Below are 19,497 nucleotides of genomic sequence, written 5' to 3' on the forward strand. Positions count from 1 at the left end.
ACAGTCAATACAACTTTTATTTACAGCACAAATACAAATACAGACTGTATGGTGTTGTGTTTTCAATGACAAGCTATACCTAATGTGACACTGACGTCACAACAAATTTCATTTCGAGGTAAGACAAACTCACTGGTTCAAGTCCAATTTAAATTAGGCGATGGAGTCCACTGTCCCATTTTTATTGTGTATATTATATTTTGTGGCTCTGCAGCGACCTCTATGCACTTCCACAAATCCAGTGGCGAGGGAAATAAACGTTAAAAAGTAGATTGTTGTAAGGATTGTTTTTGAAAGAATATACAAAGTTGAACTTTTCCACATGTTCTGATGCTAAAACAAACTTCAATATCGCCACCTTCCCAAAATAATGGCATTAAGCTAAAGCTATGTTTATAGTTGACGCGGTAAACCGGGCGCGGAGGGGCGCGCGCCACCTTCCGCACATACTGAACGATTTGGAAGGTGTTTGCAGGTCCCCAAGTGGTATAAACCTGCTATGAAGGGTATGGCTTATATTTTGAGAATACGACTTCAAAAGTGGGACTAAAACTTAGTCTTATGTAATTTTTGCCAAAAGTGATTCCTTCCCTCCCCTGTCCCCCGTAAAACGTCTTTTTCAAAAAAAAAAAAAAAAAAAAAAAAACTTGGTGGGGTTTTTTTGTGCAATAATCACTTTAAGCAAAAAGAAAAACAAAATTATTGATTATTGATTATTGTCTTATGAAATTTTTTTTTATTGTATTCAGGCCCCTTTACTCTGGTACCCCTCACTAAGAATATTCCAAAACATACCAGGAAGTCCAACAGAGAAGGGCTGGACTGCAATCTTGGGTGAGTCAAAGCCCAGATTAATGAGATTCTGACCACAGTCAGAGACTGGTAGACGGCTGTAAGAAGTGTCTCACTGAAGTTGTTTCCATAGTTATAACAGCAGCTTTACAGCAGGTTTTACAGCAGTGAGGTAAGGTGTTCACTGGCACTAAAATCCATCTGTTACCTTCGTAATCTGAAGGAAGCTTCAACTCCTCATGCCCCATTCAAATGCCGCAGGCAATATGAAAGAAAACTCAGTGATGAATATTTGCAGCAGAAATGAATATTTGAGCTCCTTCAGCTGGGTGAGGCGACAAGCATATTTTTTTAAAATCATGAATCACCTCCCTCGGAGAAGTAATGAAGGTGGGCCGTATCCATAATTCAGCAGCAGAGGAAGCAGATTGTTGGGGAGGGGGAGAGGAAGACCCCATGTGACTCTGCTAGCGAGCTGTCACAAAGGCGATATAAACAGAAAGACGGAGCCAAGAATATCAACCAGGCTGTGAAGAAAATAAAATCTGCAATGACTGATTATCTAACCGAGTGACTGGCTGATGACTGTAGGTGACTAACTCATTTTTTTGTCTTCTGAATTAGACGCTTCTTCTTCACACTTAAAGCTGACGCACGTAGCTTTTATGGAAAATATGTTTTTCACATATTTGTTAAAACTGCCACTATATTATGACAGATAATATGTGATGAAAAATGTATCATCTTCACTTTCTTTCTGAGCTGCTGTTACCATCTGAAGAAATACACAGCTCCCGACCAAAAACAACCAATCAGAGCCCGGAGGCGGGTCTTTGCGCTGTCAATCATCCTCTTGTACTCTGCTCAATGTGCTAATGGAGGGAGAAAAGAAATTACTATTACAGGAAAACCGTTCATCGAAATCATGGGCGGCTATGCTAACTAGCTTAGCATTCATGATGGGCTAGCCGCCGGGAAGACACTGTAGCATAGCAGAGAGTGAGGAGAACTGGGGGTAAGGCAGAGGAGCTAGATTTTTTTCACAGATTCTCTGACTCATACTATACTATCACGACATAGTGGCACTTTTAACAAATATGTAAAACATTTCTTTTTTTTTATAAAAGTTACACTGCAGCATTAAACTTTTGCTGTAATGAGCTATAAGAATGTCAAGAAATGAGCTCAGAAGGTCAAAGACTAGAAGCAGCCTCATATTGGGAAAAACAGATTAAGTATTAATGTATTCGTTTGAAAGATTTCAATTAGTTGCAAAGGACAAAAGGATATTAATCTCGGGAGAGATTAATTATTTTCTGGTGTGTTATCAGCGGGAGGCTGCTTTGTCAACGGACAAGAAATGTGTGGGCCGACCAGCAGTCACGAATCAACATGGTCCCAGTTAAAGTCATGAGTAACGGCGTATGTCTGCTCCCAGCACCAGACAGACTTTCTGGGGTTGTCACTAATGAGCGCTGTTACCATCTCACACATATGCACATGTGTTCTCATGCTCTAAACATGTCTATGTTGTAATCCCACCACAGCTAAATGAAATTACTCACGCGTCTAAGCCTGCAGCGGACATCTGGATTCTCATTGTTGTTTTTATGTTTGCAGCTCCGCAAACGATCTTGTGATGGTTTTATATTTTAATTTCTGTTTATTTTAAAACAGGAACATACAGAAAAGGTTCCCGATGATGCAAATTAGGTGATGGAGAAAGAAGAGTAAAAGAAGCGAAGGCGACGATTTAGAACAAAACGTAAGAGAGGAGGGTTTTTTTTGGGGTGGAAAAGCAGAGCTGTCATTTTTCAGCAGAGTGTTGACTAGGTAATAGAGTTTTGTTTTGTTTTACCTCTGAATAAATTAAAACATTATTTGAAAATTGATTGTTCTAATTTTGTCAGGTTATGTGTGATTTCAACTTCAAGGGAAAATATAAATATGCAACTTTCCTATCACAGCGTGAAGTCAGTGGAAATGAGAAACTGAGAAAATCAGACACAGTGGAGGACGAAAGGCTGCAGTGTTTCAAAAGCATCTTTTCTGTTTATTTGCTTGTTTTCTCTTTTTTTCTTCTTCAGTAAGATAAAGGCATGAGATAAAGGCGTTTTTTTTCTCTCCACATAACAGCCAATTATATAACAGATTTCTTCTTCATAACTCAAGAATCAATCCAATCAATCCACTACCACTAAGCATTTTCTCTGAGAGGTTATAATTTCCTACTGAAATATTTCTTAATGGGAAAATCTGATTCATTTGCAAGTTTGTCTTTTTCGTGTTTTTTTTTTTTCTTCTTTTTTTTACAAACAGGAAACACTCATGCAGACATACTTATTTCATCTGGTTTACATTCAGGGAGCATCACAGTTTCACCAAACACGCTGTAACCGCTTGTGTCCGACGCGCAGTCTGGGAGGCAAAGTGTTTATTTCTTAGAAGTCAGAGGAGATATATGTGTTGTGCAGCAGCAGAGTTTAATTCGTCCCCTGAACTGTGGGACGGTGAAGTGTGAGACATTCTTACAGCGAAGCAGGAGAGCGGACTAAGAACAGAGCAACATTACCAAGAGGACGTTACACTTGCACATTTAGAGTCAAATGTTTTACTAAATTGTGGTGTGCACTATAGAAAACCTAAAATCACAGTTACTCAACAGAATCATATATGGTAAAAGAAAAAAACAAAACAAAAACAAAACAAAACGACTCTTCTTTTATAATCTTAGTGAAAAAGTCAAAAATTAGCACAACAGCGTCTCAGGTTTCATTTGAAGCATTTTGAATGACCATGATGAGCGGAGACAGAACCTGGCATCACTGTGCTGTCTGAGAAACCTTAGAAATGGAACAACTGCAGCTTCATACATAATATAATCCTTCGTGTTAACCCTAACACGAAGCCATCAGACCTTCTGCCTGTACAATCCCCTAAGTGTTAAATGACAAGACGTGTCTCCGGCTGCGTTTCCCTTGCAAATGTGCGCAAAAATTTCTTGATTTTCTGCTAATTGTCGGGAAAAGAAACACAATTTCGCAAGTTTTGTGTTGCCGTCAAATAAGTAACGGCATTGAAATCGCGCAAATACGTTTGTTCACACAATAAGTCGATAAAAGATACGCCATATATGTCCTCCTACCACCTACAGTGTTCCTGCTGTAGTTTTGCGAAATTTTGCAACTCATCCTATCGCAAAACGTTTTTACTGAAAAACGTAAGCTTCATCGAAATTGCCTCTTGTTTCCATTTAGCGAATTCCAATTTGCGCACTTGTATGGTCAATGGAAACGCAGTTTTGCTTTTACAGCTTTTTCATTGAAGCTGTAAAAGCCAGAAGTTCATCCACTGTTCTGCCTTTACAAGTGATTCTGTGACTGAAGGCGCCGTATCTCGCTGCAGAAGTAAACACGTGCTTGTACACCAACACAAAGAACGAAACGAATACACCACTCTTTACAGCTCAGTAGCACAAACCCTTCAGTTGACCAGCAAGACCTGCCTTGAAGCAAAAATATACTCTAAACTCCGGTTTGGTACACCTTTAAACATCTGAATGTAGACCGCCAAACAGAGCAATGATTGGCTGGTTTCTCCCTCCCCCCACCGTGAAGCGTTCACTGCTTGGGGCCGGAGGGGCTGGATCTCTGGGCGGCGTGGCACGGGTCCAGGGACTCCTTGGTGGCGCCGTTGTAGACGTCTATGTCCTGATCGGTCCAGGGGGCGATGTTGCCCAGTGCCGAGGAACTGCAGTCGGCGAGAGCGGCCACTTCGGCGGGCTTCAGCACCCGGTCCCACAGGTTGAACTGGGACAGCTCCCCAACCAGAGCCTGGGAGGCGTCGAAACGCCCGCCTAGCGTGTCCTGGAGTAGAAAAACAAACCACTGTAACCAACAAATGGCTGAATGTCAGTTGAATGTTTGCTTATTTCATCATAAGCAGAGCTTTGCCAATATATTCATCCAGTGAACTTTTAGCACCACAAACTTATAAACAGTTATGATAAAAAAGCATAAAAACTGTAGGAAATGATGTAAATGTATAACATTTGTCTGCGACTCTTATATACAGTAGAAGTGGATGAATTGATCATTGATACATTTTGTCTGAAAAACAAAAAAAAAACGTGACCATCAAGGAAGAGAGGTTAAAAGACGATTATCGGGGTTATAAAAAACTGTGTTTTAATCCTTTTTTATCATCATCAGCTCACGCTTACACTGACCTACTGTAAGTCTGTCGAGCTGCAATGCTGTCAGGTCTACTACTGTGTCCTCGTTCCTGGTTAAATAGTAATGAAAAGGGATCAAAATCCCAAGCCTCGCTGAGAAGCACTGATTTATGATGATTCTACAAAAATAAGATTAAAAATGTTTATTCTACTCCAGGGCTGCCTCTTGAGGGGGAGCGTGGGGGGATTTTCCAATAAAATCTAGTCAACACATCCACACAACAATCCATCAGCTGTTTACAGCAGAGATTAATAAAGTGCTAGTGCCATCGAAAACCTACCCATCAAATCAACTTGTTTAGCATTGGCGCATCGCTTTATTGAATTGGAAGCTCCTGCTGTGTGCTTCACATGTTCAGAGAAAGGACGATGCGATGCAGAATGAGCATTGGGTTGTTTCTTTGACAGCAGCGAGGAGGGTTAACACAAGATTTGATCATGGTTATGTAATGTAGCTGACTGACTAATGAAGGAGGGTGGCAACCAGCTGTACGGATTAGTATCGCTAACGTTCATCAGGCACCAGCTTCTCATCTGCTGATCAGAAGTCTTTTCTACAGGGTTTCTGCAGACGTTTAATGGTCTTAAAGTGACAGAAATGTACATTAGAAAACAGCATGTTTTGTGATTCTCTCTACAGCCTTAACCCACATAGTGAAAAGGTTTCTTTGCAGATTGCACCCAGCCTCGTGTGGATGGGCAACAGAAGTGAGCCAATGTTGAAGACGAACGTTCTCCAGCCAACCGATGCTAAATTTACGCTACCTCATGACAGACATAAAAAGGTAGCTAGCTAGCTAGGGTATATTAGCAGCCAGTTACCAGTTGCCTAAACTGCCTCATGTTTACATGTTTGATCAACGTAGTCTACCTATTGTTTTTTTCAGTTAAAGATTTCTGTGGCATTCAAACTTTTGCCTCACAGGAAAAAAGTACATAGAATGTACCAGATTAATGCTGCAGTAAGTCACATGCATCGCTCCCAGTCAGAGACAACCAATCAGAGCCAGGAGGAGGGTCTTAGCGCTGCCAGTCAATGCTACTCAATGTGCTAATGGCAGAGAAACAACTTACTGCCACAGAAAAACTGTTCATCCACCATAGTCGGTGGCTATGCTGACTAGCCTGAGAGTTCACAACATGCTACGCTAGCTGCAGTGCAGCAAAGAGCAAAGAGTGCTAAGACCCGCCTCCTGGCTGTGATTGGTTGTTTCTAGCTAGCATTGGGAAAAGACACGGGAGCTTTTCACAGATTACCTAAGTCAAACCATTCTGTAATGATATAGAACAGTTTCAACAAATATGTAAAAAAAAAATTTCTATGAACGTTACACACTGCAGCTTTAAAAGTTCTGCCACAACAAAATTTAAGAATTATGATTAACATTTTTAAGGTCAACTTCCACTTTTTAAAAGTGGAAGTTGACATCTTACAGCCTTAATTTTAGATACATGAATGTAAGACTTTTCTGAGGAGACACTGTGTCTGTAGCTATTATTCATTCATTCATTACAAAAACATCATTTCCACAAAAATGGCCTGTTCTCCAACATTTTATCCATCCATCCGTCCAGCCCACCTGCTCCTGTCCCAGTATCAGGACTCCCCCAGGCTTGATGGGATGCCAGGCAGCCAGTCCCTCTCCTCTGCCCTTCATCTTGCCCCCCTGGTAGGCCTTCCACACCCCGTCTCGCAGGGTCCAGCTGACGCAGATGTGCTGCCACTCATTCTGGGGTAGGGACAGAGGAAGCTGCGCCACCTGAAGGTAAAACAAAACACACACACACACAAAAAGAAAAACACATGATGGTGGTGAATAACTTTTGTTTCACCTCCTGCAGCTGTAAACAGTAACAGTTGCCTTTGTTGACATTTTCTTCTACTTTAATCAAAGTGAGGCAGGTAGCTATCATATGGCTATCACATCGTATAGTAACTTAAATATAAAGATGATACCTGAAATGCACAAAGTAAGTGTAACATGCTTAACAGCACATTATTAGGCTGCAAAGTTCAAGTACTTTTTTGTCTTTCTGACTGGATGAAAACGATCTGTCTGCTAATAGCTGGTGGTGAGGTTTATTTACCTACGCTTTAAGTTGCGAACGCAGTTGCTTGCATGTTAACAAAATATTTTTCATACAACAGAGACATAAAAATCACACAGCTTTTTGGCCCTCTTGGTGTTCCATACATGAGAAGCAGGAACGTCAGAGAGGAGCGCAACATGTCAGACGCAAATTTAGCAACCGAATGTGAAACTTAAAACGCACGACGCAGCAAGTTATTGTTTGCTTACAAAGACTTATGCACTCACATCGGTTTCACCGCACACTGAGTTTGGTGACACGAAGACAACGCCGTAGAAACACAGCTTTTTTTAGCTACACTGCATGAAAAGTGAGGGTGTTTAAACGTCTCACCATGGAAAGCGTGGCTGTGACGCTCACCGTTATTCAGCTTTAGCTCAAAGAAACCTCTAGGACTTTTACTCCGCTCAACTTCAGCAAATTTCTTCTGTAGCGTGTCATTTCCAGTCCTATCGGATCGGTATCGGTTGAGATTAAACCTCAGATATAAATATTGGTATCGGAAGTGGGAAAAAAGTGGATCGCTGCATCCCTGAGGGTTAAGCAACATTTACGACTGATGAGTGTGAGAAAAGCTCTCTACCTTGTCATTTATGAGCAGCTCGACCGGATTGTGTACTCCCTGCAGCAGGACCAGCTCGTTGGGCTGCCCAGGCACGGAGTACGAGAACGGGGTCCCGATGCCACCCTCTTTGGGCTTGAGCCACACACAGGCAGTGAAGGCATACATCTCGGTGATCTCTTTCCTCACCAAGCCGTGCATGTAGCTGGTCCGCATGGGGAAGGAGAGGACGAAGCCGTCGGGAAACGAAGGTTCTGTCAGCGCTGTGGAGACACAGAGCAGGGGAAATGAAGAGAGGTCGTCAGAAAGCAAGAAACAATGAAAAAGATGGGCTGACAGGTGATTGCTTCAGTGACAAACCTATATGTGTGTACCAATCTGCTCTTCATAGAGTAACACACACATTGGGTGGCTAATTAGTTGGGCTATCTGCTGTAGTAGCTAACCTTCAGCTAGCTGCTCAACTTCCCGGTATTTTATCAGCTGTAGCAGCAAAACATTGATACATCATCGATAAGAGAGATTGGTAGCGCTACTTTTGTTTCTACACCAGAACAACTGATGTATTTACACCACTTTTCCAAAGAGCTGGAAATTTCTCTCTAGTAAAAAAAGAAAGGGTGAAGACGTCCTTTTCTTACTTTTAGAGAAAACTTCGGTCCCTCCTCAGGCCTTGTATCTTAGCAACGGTGTGATGAAAACATGTTAAGACTTTTTAAACTATAAACTTACAAAGCCTTGCTGTACCTTAACCAGCCCACGTTTAGTGCTAAAAATGTGTTTGGATAAATAATAAACTTTGATTTTTATAAAACCGTTTGGTTAAAAGGGACTAAGTAAGTGTTCTTGAAGCTTTCTGCCTTTGCTAATCTCTCTCTTTATCCTTTAAATTCCCAGATTTTTGTTTGAAATGTACCTATTTATCATTTTCGGTTTTCCAGTGGTTTTCTGCCCTGAGATTTGATGAAACAGAGGTTTAAACGACGAAACTAAATCCAAACTTAATGGACTCTATTTATAGCTGTATTATTTGCGCGCCCCCTGTCCCTGCTTGACATTTCCCAACCCTCAGCCCTCATTAGCCATCTTATTTTCATCCACACGGTGTATTTTCCACTGCTGTGATGACCCAGTTCACCCGCGGCGCTCGTTAAACTTTCATTTCGGGCGCCGCTCTCGGTGCTTTCATGTCAGAGCGCACGGATGCGGTTATCCGCTTCCTCGTGGGTATCGGTTTACTCCCACAGACACTCACTGTGCTCCAGCTCCATGATGCGATGGTTGACGGAGTCGATGCCCTTGTCGATCTTCTCGTGTTGATCTTGCGTCTCCTTCCTCATGCCCTGGCGCTCCTTCTTCAGCAGTTTTATCTTCCTCTCCAGTTCCCCTTCGAGGTCCTCCACCCTCCAGACGCTCTTTCCCCGGCCGGGGGAACCTTTGGAAGAAGTCGGCCTGGAGCCGTGGGAGTGCGGGGAAGCAGGACGACGGCTTCCCGGGGCACCCCCCGCTGCTGGGGATGGAGAGCCGCCGACCGACGAAGATGGAGTCCTGCCAGTGTCCCCGGTCTGGGTGTTGCCGCTGCCGTGGCTACCGCTGCTGCTGCTACCGACGACCGATGAATCTGTGAGGTTCAGGGCTCCGGGACCTATCTCCGCCTGTAGAGTGGAGGGGAAAGATAATAGTCTTTAGTAGTGCAGAGAAACAAAAGGTCAGACACGTACAGAAGTTAACAAAGAAGAAGGGAAAACAACAGATGTACTAAAAGACATATATTATGTAGAAACAAAGACGAGGCTTTTACCAGCAGTTTCAGCTTGATTATCTTTATGCTAGGACAAACAGAAAACTTAGAAGAATCTATGACATTAAATTGGGGCCATAAAGTTTGTTCAAAAGACAAAAAAGTTGAAATATTATTTTGAAACTGAAAAAAAACTTGAATATGAAAAGTAGTTTTGAAAATATTTTTCAGTTTCAAATCTTAATTTTCTGTTTCAAATCTTTTCAATTTCAAACATGTTTTTTCCAGTCTCAGTTATTTTTTCAGATACAAATTGTTTTTCTTTTGAACAAACATATGGCCCCAATTTAGCTCTGTAAGACATTTGCCTGTAGGGCTGACATAATAAACCTGAACAATAGATGATATGAAAAGTACAAACCTTACAAACAAACTGATATTAATTTTAATCATAACTGTGTGGCTCAACATATGGAAACCCTTCAGCATCTTTGCTCTTATTTTAAACATTGAATCTGATCCCCAGTTGTTCGATTTGAACAACCTTTAAAAGGTATCATTTGTTTAGTGCCATTTTATAGCACAATCAAATAACTATGCTACCTTCAGTTGTTATAAATATGCTACATAAACATATGTATCATACATAAAAAAGGAATTTGACTTTGAAATTTAATGCCTTGAAATCGGGTCTGTGTCTCTTTAAGACGATTCTGTTCTTTTTTTGCCTTCATCATCTCAACAGTGCTACATGCTATAATGCCATTATGCTGCGTCAATTTTCTGTGATTTATACTGAGATTATATGATGCAGACGTGATATAACAAAATGTGAAAATGTTTTAAGGCAGTTTTTAAAATTTGTATTTCTCAGAAATTGTATCTGGAGTAGAACTAAGTTTTTTATGGGCTCTTCATTTGATGTTCTAGGATTTCATTTCCATCAAGCCATTTGTTTGGTCTGATCCATGGCCTTATAATGACAGATTTGGATTAAACCTCATTGTGTCAAGCCTTTCTTAAGATTAAAATCTTACACATAACAACATTATAAACTCATTTTACTGGTCAGTGGTTGTCTACAATTTCTGGATATGAGGGGGAAAAAACACTTCCTAAAACTGCTTTTTTTTTGCAAAGTAAGTGTTTTAAAATGAGCTGCAGCCATACTAATAATCACTCAAGCCGTTAATAAGATGCAGAGCATAAGCTACAGAAAATAATAAATAACGTGTCTGCGAGGCTGCTGTAAACAGAGGCAAATCCGATGCAGTGGATGAGACGTTTGCGAGGGCGATGTGTAATATCAAGAGAGTTGCTGAGGTGGTGGATCTCCACATCAAGGATATAAATTCACACTGATGGAGACAACCTTGTGACTGCGCTTACCGAGGGCTGGCAGCGATGCACAGATGTTTCTGTGTGTGTGTGTGTGTGGGGGGGTGTGTGTGTGTGTGTGTGTGGGGGGGTGTGTGTGTGTGTGTGCATGCTTAAGACTTTCTGCACCTTGTAAGGCCCCATTTTTTCCAACGTTGTATGGATTTACGAGGTCCGACGTGATAAGAAGAGCTGCAGTTTTGGGGTTGGGTGACGTTGACAGCTAAGTTTTGATGTTAGTTTATTTTGGGTTTAGCGTTAAGGTCAGGCTTTAGTAATGAACCGAAGTCAATGTGAAGGTAGAAAAACAAAACATGCGTACATGTGCGTGGATAAATGTCTTCTGTTTCTCAATCTGAGAGCACACACACATGCCTTCGGTCTCTAAACCCCGAACCACCTCAGCAGCCTTTTTCCCGTCCGGCCAGCTTCATGTTTTATTTACAACAACGTCCAAGTGTTGGATGCTGAGCAGGCAGCCGACATAATGGGAGGTGGGGCGCACTGGCTTACGTGGAAAGATTTCCCCTGAGCATGTGGGAGCGGGAGCAAGGCATGATGAGCATTTGTGTCAATATGAGTTGGTTTGTAGAGCGGAGAGGGAGGAATAAAGACGGACAGGCAGCCTGTGCGACAACATTTTGTGAGATGATTCAGTTATTAGCCTCATTTTTCCAGCAGCTGCCTGATGAATAAGCAAACTAGGATGCTACTTAGGACCTCCAGGCCAGCAGGGGGCGCTCGACACTGCGGAGTACAGACATCAAACTGTTTTTGAATAATAAACCAACTTTAAAATTTGCTATGAATGTTAAAAACGAGGATTAGAAACACAACTGTACATCCAGTTCTAATAACAAGAACAAAACGGGAAATTTTAAAAATCTATTTTAGCTAAAGAATTAATAACCAGGGTAGAATAATCAAGTCAAGGCTTGACTGTGTTGTAGATTTTATGCTTATGTAGTTCTAAGGAGGTGAAACTGCCTCAGAAGAGTTAAAAAAGTCCCATTTTGTGTTTCAAAACTGGAATAAAGGTTTCATAATTACAATTTTGGTAATTAATAATTACGGGAAACACTAGGTAAGATGACATGTTATAAAAAAACATATATTTTTTTAAATGACTTGAATAAAACCAAGAATTGGGTCAGAAAAATAATAAAAAGGACTTTATTTAAAAATTATGGATACCATTTGTTGCAATCACCTAATTACTGAAACCAACAGATTTGCGTTGTGTAGAGTTTTGATTTCCCACGATAAAAATGATATCATGACTTAGTTTTAGAGTGTCGCTCCAGGGTAATTAGTGTCCCTTTCCAAAACTTTATAGAGACACGCCTGCTTGTTCTTCTTTCAAACTCGCATATTTTATGAAAAGCAACAAGAACGTTTAGCCTACCTTTTAAACATGTTTTTGTCATTTTTATTTCTTTTAAATGTAAGCCCCCCCACCCCCTTCTCCCTCCAACGTAGGCCTACATACCTCTAGTTTTTCGATCCGGTCCTTCAGGTCCATGATGGCCCTGGCCAGCTCCTCCACCGCCCGGGCCGTCTGCAGCTGCGCCGCCGAGGTGGAGCTCACGTCGTCCCCGGCCATCACGCGGCGGTTCCCGCTCCACACCCCGACGCTCCGCGCCGGCGTGGTCCTCTCGTCCTCCAGGCCACTCTCACACTCACTCAGCTTTCCCGTCAGCTCCCGGATGGTCCGCTGGTCCATGAGGATTTGGTCGTTCTGCTGTAAGACCATCTGCCGGAGGTTCTCCGCTGTCGTCCGGAGGTCTTCGTCTCCCCCGTTCCCGTACGGAGGCTCATCCGCCTGCTGCTGCTTCTGCTCCCGTTTCTGCCTCAGATCTTTGGTCTTACACTCCCCAACAGGTAGAGGAGTACAAATCAGCCGACTGAAGCTGTACTGCTTCGCCGACCCGCCTGCCGTCTCCTTCCCCAGATTCAGCTCGTTCAGCGTGGGGACCTCCAGGTCGATGCCGCCCAGTCCGTTGTCCACTTCGTAAGACCCCGGGCCGTGCAGAGCTCCCAGCGGCCCGGCGTGAGCCACCGACCCGGACTCCAGAGGCTGGATCAGAGCCTCTGAGGTCATGGTGCCATTATCGCCGGCGGTCACGGCGCGTTTTCGGGGATAAACACTGGCGATGATGCAGATGACCGCGCCGAGGAAGGCGAGAGAGCCCGCTCCCACCAGCACCACCACGAACTTCATCACGCCTGTGAAAGCCGAGGAAAACAGACCGGATCAATCGCCTTCACAAACATGCAGCATCACTCCGTACCGCAACGAGCAGGAGGACACGCGCTACACGAAGAGCCTTACAATCACGACAAATACAATAAGTGTTAACGAAAACAAGAGGTGTCATTTTTCTTTTTCAGGAGAAAACATGACGCTTACGTCGACTTCAGCTGATTCCAGTAGCGCTGCTGCGTCCTGTCTTTCTTTCCTCCCTCTGAGTGTGATATCGATGGCACCGCGCTGTCTCGACCTACGGGGATGCTCTCCGTCTCTGCGTTGCTAAGCTGCTCTCTCCTCCGTGCGTACGTTGCCATGAGGACGACTGCTGGAGGAGGAGCGTGACTGGTGAGAGTTGAGGTGAGCTTCCAGCAGCTGCGCGAAACAAACAAGGCCGTGATGGATCTGTGGGTGCGCGAGCGTGTGAGAGCGCGTGTGTGAGAGCGCGTGCCTCGCCTTGTGCATCTCTGTTACTGAAAGGGCTGTGGACGAAAAACAGCAAAACGCTAGCTGTGGACGTGGAATGTAATGTTAATCTGAGTTTTGGAAAGAAACCCTTTTTTTTTTTTAACTTAGTCACCCGAACTGAGGTTGTTGCCCTAAGCAGAATTTAATTTGGAGGGACGTCCACCACTCACCGCATCAACGCTGACATGTCGTTTATAATACGGGACTACCGAGGTGTCCAAAGTGTTACTACGGAATATTAAAAAAAGATAAAAAGAAAATGTTCAATTAATCTGTGTAATTAATTAATCAAGATTAGCTTGTTAAACAGCAGGGTTTACTTTTATTTAAAAGTGGACCTTAGTGTTCATTAAACCACATAAAGTGTCCCATGTCCTGCAGTAGCTTCTGATAATAGACTGAATATTTTTCATACCAAGAAAATGGAAAACAACTAACCCTCAAAGATTTACAGATTCGTTTTCTACAAAAGTCAAACAACTTCATTCATTTTGTGAATATATTGTGTTTAGTGTTAAGCAGTTAAAAATAATTAAAAAGAAGCATTATTATAATACATCCTGGGAGATGACATCACATGATCACAGGGCTAAACAGCAAACCGGAGTCACAAACCAAGACAACATGCCTCAACAACAAAATGAATATTGTATATGAGAACCAAGTAAGACGACATGATCACACAACACATGAGGATAACATGACAAGCCTTTAGCAGTACAGACTAAAATAGAACTGTCAATGTTTAAATGTTCTGTCAGGTTGATATTTACACAGATATATTCACATGAAGATTAGTTTTGTAACTTTAGAAGTGCTGTTGACATTTGTATATACCTAAATGTTAACTAATATGTTTAGTGGACATATTATACAGTACACATATAAATATGTTCATTGGGAACCCCCTATTCATTCTTCATTATCCGAGACCGTTCTCCATAGATCCTGCATTAAAGTTGAGGAGAAACGTGCAACAATGTCTAAGCAGCTTATTCTTTGGGCCGGCCCCAAAGAATAAGGTCACAAAACCTTTTGAAAGGCACCAAAGACAAAACCTCAAAATAATCTGTATTCTGACTCAGCTCACTTACAGTTGAACCTATCCTTAAGCCCGCATGCACACATGCCATTTTATAAGCCGACATCCATGCCAAGTCACATGTCTGTGCATTCACAGATGTGACACAAGCCTAATATGTAATTAATGCAAAACTGGGTCACAGACACATAATTTGTTTTGGGGGAAAGAGGAATACGGAGATAATAATACCAATTTCACAAACTCAAGCAGCTTTTTCTGTTTTATCCTCCTAGAACGTTTCTGCAACATGACTAGAAGAAGGGCTACGAGTTACTGTAAGTTTGTTTAGACCAAGCTTATAACAACAGTTGGAGCTTACAACTTACATACTTACTGCACGCGTGTAATTTGCAAAGATTTATCAACCTAAAATTGATTTTGCGTAAACATGAAGAGCTTCAGGTTGTGCAGCTTTATTTAGTTGTAATGTGAAGCAACAGCAAGCACATCTGTTTTCCAGGCCATGTATTTGATAAATGACTGTCGAGATTAACAATATATACGACAAACACCTACATATTTTCAGCAATGCTTTAAAATTTTTGTAATGTGTAACAGTGAAATAAACATTCAGGGTTTCTACACATTAATAGCTTTTTATTTACAGACCATATTGATTGGAAAAATGAAATAACTAAAAAATAAAACAGAATAGAAAAAAGAGTCTAAAATCTGTAATTTAAATGTTATGGTTTAAGTATGAGTCACCCAGTATTATAAAGTTTTGCAAAATGTTTTCTGATGAGACAAACATCAGAAGAACTGAGTTGCTAATTCAGAATACAGAAACTTACACAACCAACCCGACACACACACAGTCATGTTTTCATCACATGTGGGTACTTCACATTGACTTCCATTAATTTCTACAGCCTAACCCTTACCTTCACCCTAAACCTAACCATCACATACCTAACCACTCACCCAAAAACAACAATTTCCCTCATGGGGATCAAGAAAATGTCCCCATAAGGAGCAAAGGTCCCCATAACCCCACATGTAGAAAGAAATAGGTTCCTATAAGGATATGAAAACCTGGTACACACACACACACACACACGCGCGCACGCGCGCACACACACACACACACACACACACCCACACACACACACACACACACACACACATAGACAGAGTCACTCAGGGTGCCTCTTATTACTGAGACATCTAATTTGGTTCCATGTGGGTCTGACTGAATGCTGACCAAAAATACAAATGAAAACAGCTAAAGATGACACACAGTATGTTTCAAAACCGTCTCTCTACCAGCAAAGGAACAAAGCAAGCAGCCGTGGTAGGAGCTGTTTGAACTATTCATCGCAGCATCAAAACACAGAGATGAAAACCCTCTAAGCCTCAGTCCTCCTGAAAATACACACAGAATGCTGCAATCCTAAAACAGTGTAACAGCGACACCCTGTGGAGGATTTGGGTGTTGAACTTTAATGACTTCTGCTTATACTATGGATAAAATAACCATGATTATAATAAAAACATAGATATGTTTTTCTCTTTTCCTTTTTTACATTAAATGCAACCAGATGTTGGTAACAAGCCAAGTAATCCACACACACAATGACAAACTCATCTTAAAATAAAGTTATGTCTAATAGCTGGAATAATACAGCATAGTTGTTGTTGTTGACATCTGTCAATATTTAGAAAGCTTTCATGTAGCTATGCGACACATTAAAATGATATGACTAGTAAAAGCACCGAGAACTTTACAAAATGAAATGACACTATTAGTGTTAAGAGACAGTAATAACTTGTAGAGAGCTTGAGAAAGACCTGCAAAAAAAAAAGTACATAAGCTAAATAGAAAAGGCCTTTATGGACAGGCGTTACGCAAGACTCCACTTCTGAAGAAACAAAACTTACTACAGCATGATTTAAAGGTGCTGCTCTAGATTTGGACAAGCCAGTAAAATACTGGGAGATTATAGTCTGGTCACTAGAGAATTAAACATTTGATTTCACTGCACATGTTTGGAGGAAGGATGGTTTTGAATCTACATATGTCCCCAAAAACAAGTGAGGTCTGCAGATGGGAACAACATTGTTTGGGCTGTCGTACAGCCTATTTCCCTGGTAGACTTCACACAATTGAATAAAAAATGAGTTCTGAAATGTAATGGAACATTCTAAGAATCCAAAAAAAATAAATAAATAAATGTGTTGGTTTCCACACAAGACAGTTGTCAAACTGACACAGCCAAGGAGATTCTTCACTGGTTTCAAACAAAAGATTCAAAACTATGACAACAGCCCCGTCAGTCGCTTGATTTGTATGCAGCTGGATTTATAAAAGGAAGTTAAGAACCAGAATGAATAGAAAGAACCCAAAGAACCATCAACATCTGAAGACAGTTAGTGTGAAAGTCTGAACAATGCATCCAACTAGTTTCTCCATACAGGAGACGTCTTCGAATGGTGATAAACAAGAAAGAGTGTTCAATACTTATTATCTGTGTAGTATTATTTTTTTACCCATCTCTTCATTTGCGCTCTAATTTGCATTGATTTATGTGTGTAATTCTTGAGCGATTTTACAAAAAAATAACTGGAGAAAAATACCGAAATGCTGAGTGCTTATTTTACCCAGTTTTCCATCACATATAGTCTGAGCTGCAGTGAAATAGTTTAGATTAAAGCCTCTTTTTGTGCTCAAATGGCCTAGTTAAAGTTCAGACCTATAACCAATTGAGATTGATGTAACATAAGCTCTAAAACTAACCAAGCTTGTTCCCTTTTTACAAAGAATGGGCAAAATAAATCAATAAACAAAATAAAATAAAAATCAGTGTTATAGCTGAAGTTTTACTAAAAAACAACAAAATATCACTTTAGGAGGCTGGATATAAAATGCAACCCAAAATTATAAGAATTTATTAAATAAATAAATAAAACATACCTGGAGCGTTGCTATGATTCTTTCAGGCTTTGTTTGAGAAATTTTACTAAAGAAACCTTGGAAGTATTTTTAGAGCGCTTTTATTCAAAGGCCTTTTACAAGTAACACAAAAACAACACGTAACAGGTTCACTGAATACATTATCTGTACAGCAAGAGGTTGCAAAAACATGCTTCACAAACATTTTTTCATATCATTATCGCCCTCCGCCTTCTTCTCGTCACCATCGGTACAATGTACTCATTTCAAATCATCATAAAACCACAAAACGAAACAAAATTAAAAAAAACCTGCAGTCTCAACACATGAAAAAAAATACGACCATTAACAATGGCTCATTCAAACAAATAGCCTTACATTAAAAATAATTATGCATATTTCAAACACGTATTAAAATACAGTACAAATATGAAAAAAAAAAAACCTTAAAAAACAACAATCCGTAATTGAGTATTTTTGATTCATACATTAAAACGAGGATGCTTCAGTTTGTCCTATACATGCTGATCCAGCACTTGGAAATTACAACATGAATTTACAAAAAATTTCAAAAGGGCAGAAAAAAAAAATTAAGGAGATTATATTTGGTTACATAACAGGCCACTAAGTTGAGTTGTGCTACCCCCGTATGAGAAGAAAAGCAACGCTTTCCAGACTAAACATCTACCAATTGCTAGTGTCGCCACCACCTAAAAGAGAAGAAAGATACAGAACATGAGAAATATTTTGAAAATCATCCCTCCATGAAGAGAGAAAAGCTGTTTTGTTTTTTTTTTTAGTTCACAGCATGTTTGGAGTTAAATAAAAGATTAAAGGAGACAGACATCTTCATTCGTGGTTAAGGTAGTTAACTTATTTCTTCTCGTGTAACGGAATAAATCCAACAGCGGTGTACTGGTGGTACAAAACAAACATACAGATACGACCTCTACGTCTGTGCCTTCAAAATAAAAATAAAAAAACAACACATCAGAAACAGTGTGAACTTCTTACAGTAATGAGATCCTTACAGTCACCAAGCTGAAGTCGCGACTATCTAACAGCTGTCCAAAGAGCCAAGCAAGAAGAGTGGGAGCACAGCTATAAGGCAATGCATGCGGACAAAGGTATAATACACAGAACCGAGTGGAGGACTGGGAAGGTCCGGGAAGAGCAGGAAGCACCATAGAAAAAGAATCTGAGAGTCCAAAAATATGATCACCGTCAGAGGTTCTTTTGCTTTAAAGAACAAGAAGAGAGCGAGAAACATTTTGAATCATGTGAGCGGAAAACTGTTCATCAAATAAAAAATATTTTGGATCATTTGGGACAAAAGTGGCAACACAAAGAAGTGAAATGAGTAAGTTTGAGTGAAATGAATGTCTGACGGTCAAACTCTTTCCACTTAATGAGCTAAATAAATATTTAAAGTTAAATAGGTAGCTACACTTTCTCCTTCATTCAGACAATTATTGATGGCAGATAACTATAGGGATGGACAATATATCAGCAAGAGCATCAGTATCGGCCGATATTAATCATTTTTCATTATTTCGGTGTCGGTCCAATATTAACAACCATTAATTATTTCCTCTTGTTTGTTGAGGGAGATGAGTTTGGTCATGCAGTATTTGTTTGGTCATGTGAGAGTTAATATCGGATGTCAATATCGGTTCAAATTTTTATCGGCCCAAATTTTCATATTGATACATCCTCAGAGAAAAGTTACTCAAAGGTTGTTGCTAGGAAACCAAAGAGTGAGTGAGTTAGTTGACGCCACCAAAATTGCTAAGCTGGCCGTGAAATGTTGAGCAGCTAAAATCTTTGCTCTGCCTACATTACCCAGAATGCTGTGCCATTCTGGATCAGTTCAGTGAAATTATGTATGATGTATTATCTATTCATTATGATCACATGTATGTCGTAATATATATTATTTGTAATGGAAACGCAGCTACTATCATGAAACATGGGAAGACGGGTAAAGCTAAATACAGGGCGGTTCTG

At 40.8% G+C, this 19,497-nt stretch overlaps 1 protein-coding gene across 1 annotated transcript; it reads right to left on the bottom strand.

Moving 5' to 3' along the window:
• Positions 1–2,817: 2,817 nt before the first annotated feature.
• nptxrb (neuronal pentraxin receptor b) lies at positions 2,818–13,886 on the bottom strand. Its single transcript, XM_014969007.2, has 6 exons — positions 13,208–13,886; positions 12,287–13,023; positions 8,935–9,334; positions 7,701–7,942; positions 6,607–6,786; positions 2,818–4,658 (listed from the first exon to the last, which is right to left on the bottom strand). The coding sequence occupies exons 2-6, from the start codon at positions 13,016–13,018 to the stop codon at positions 4,413–4,415; spliced, it is 1,800 nt and encodes a 599-aa protein (XP_014824493.2). The 5' UTR covers positions 13,019–13,023; positions 13,208–13,886; the 3' UTR covers positions 2,818–4,412.
• Positions 13,887–19,497: the final 5,611 nt, after the last annotated feature.

The sequence above is a fragment of the Poecilia mexicana genome, unplaced genomic scaffold (assembly GCF_051168715.1).
Source record: "Poecilia mexicana isolate PSO_F unplaced genomic scaffold, ASM5116871v1 scaffold_2, whole genome shotgun sequence".
NCBI lineage: Eukaryota > Metazoa > Chordata > Actinopteri > Cyprinodontiformes > Poeciliidae > Poecilia > Poecilia mexicana.

Bases quoted from the DNA above. Each gene is read 5' to 3' on its own strand.
- nptxrb (XM_014969007.2), bottom strand. From the start codon at position 13,018: ATGAAGTTCGTGGTGGTGCTGGTGGGAGCGGGCTCTCTCGCCTTCCTC. The intron at 7,943-8,934 runs GTGAGTGTCTGT...GTGTCTCCACAG, and splicing joins CATCATGGAGCTGGAGCACA to CGCTGACAGAACCTTCGTTT. The intron at 6,787-7,700 runs GTAGAGAGCTTT...TTTTACCTTCAG, and splicing joins AGCTGCTCATAAATGACAAG to GTGGCGCAGCTTCCTCTGTC.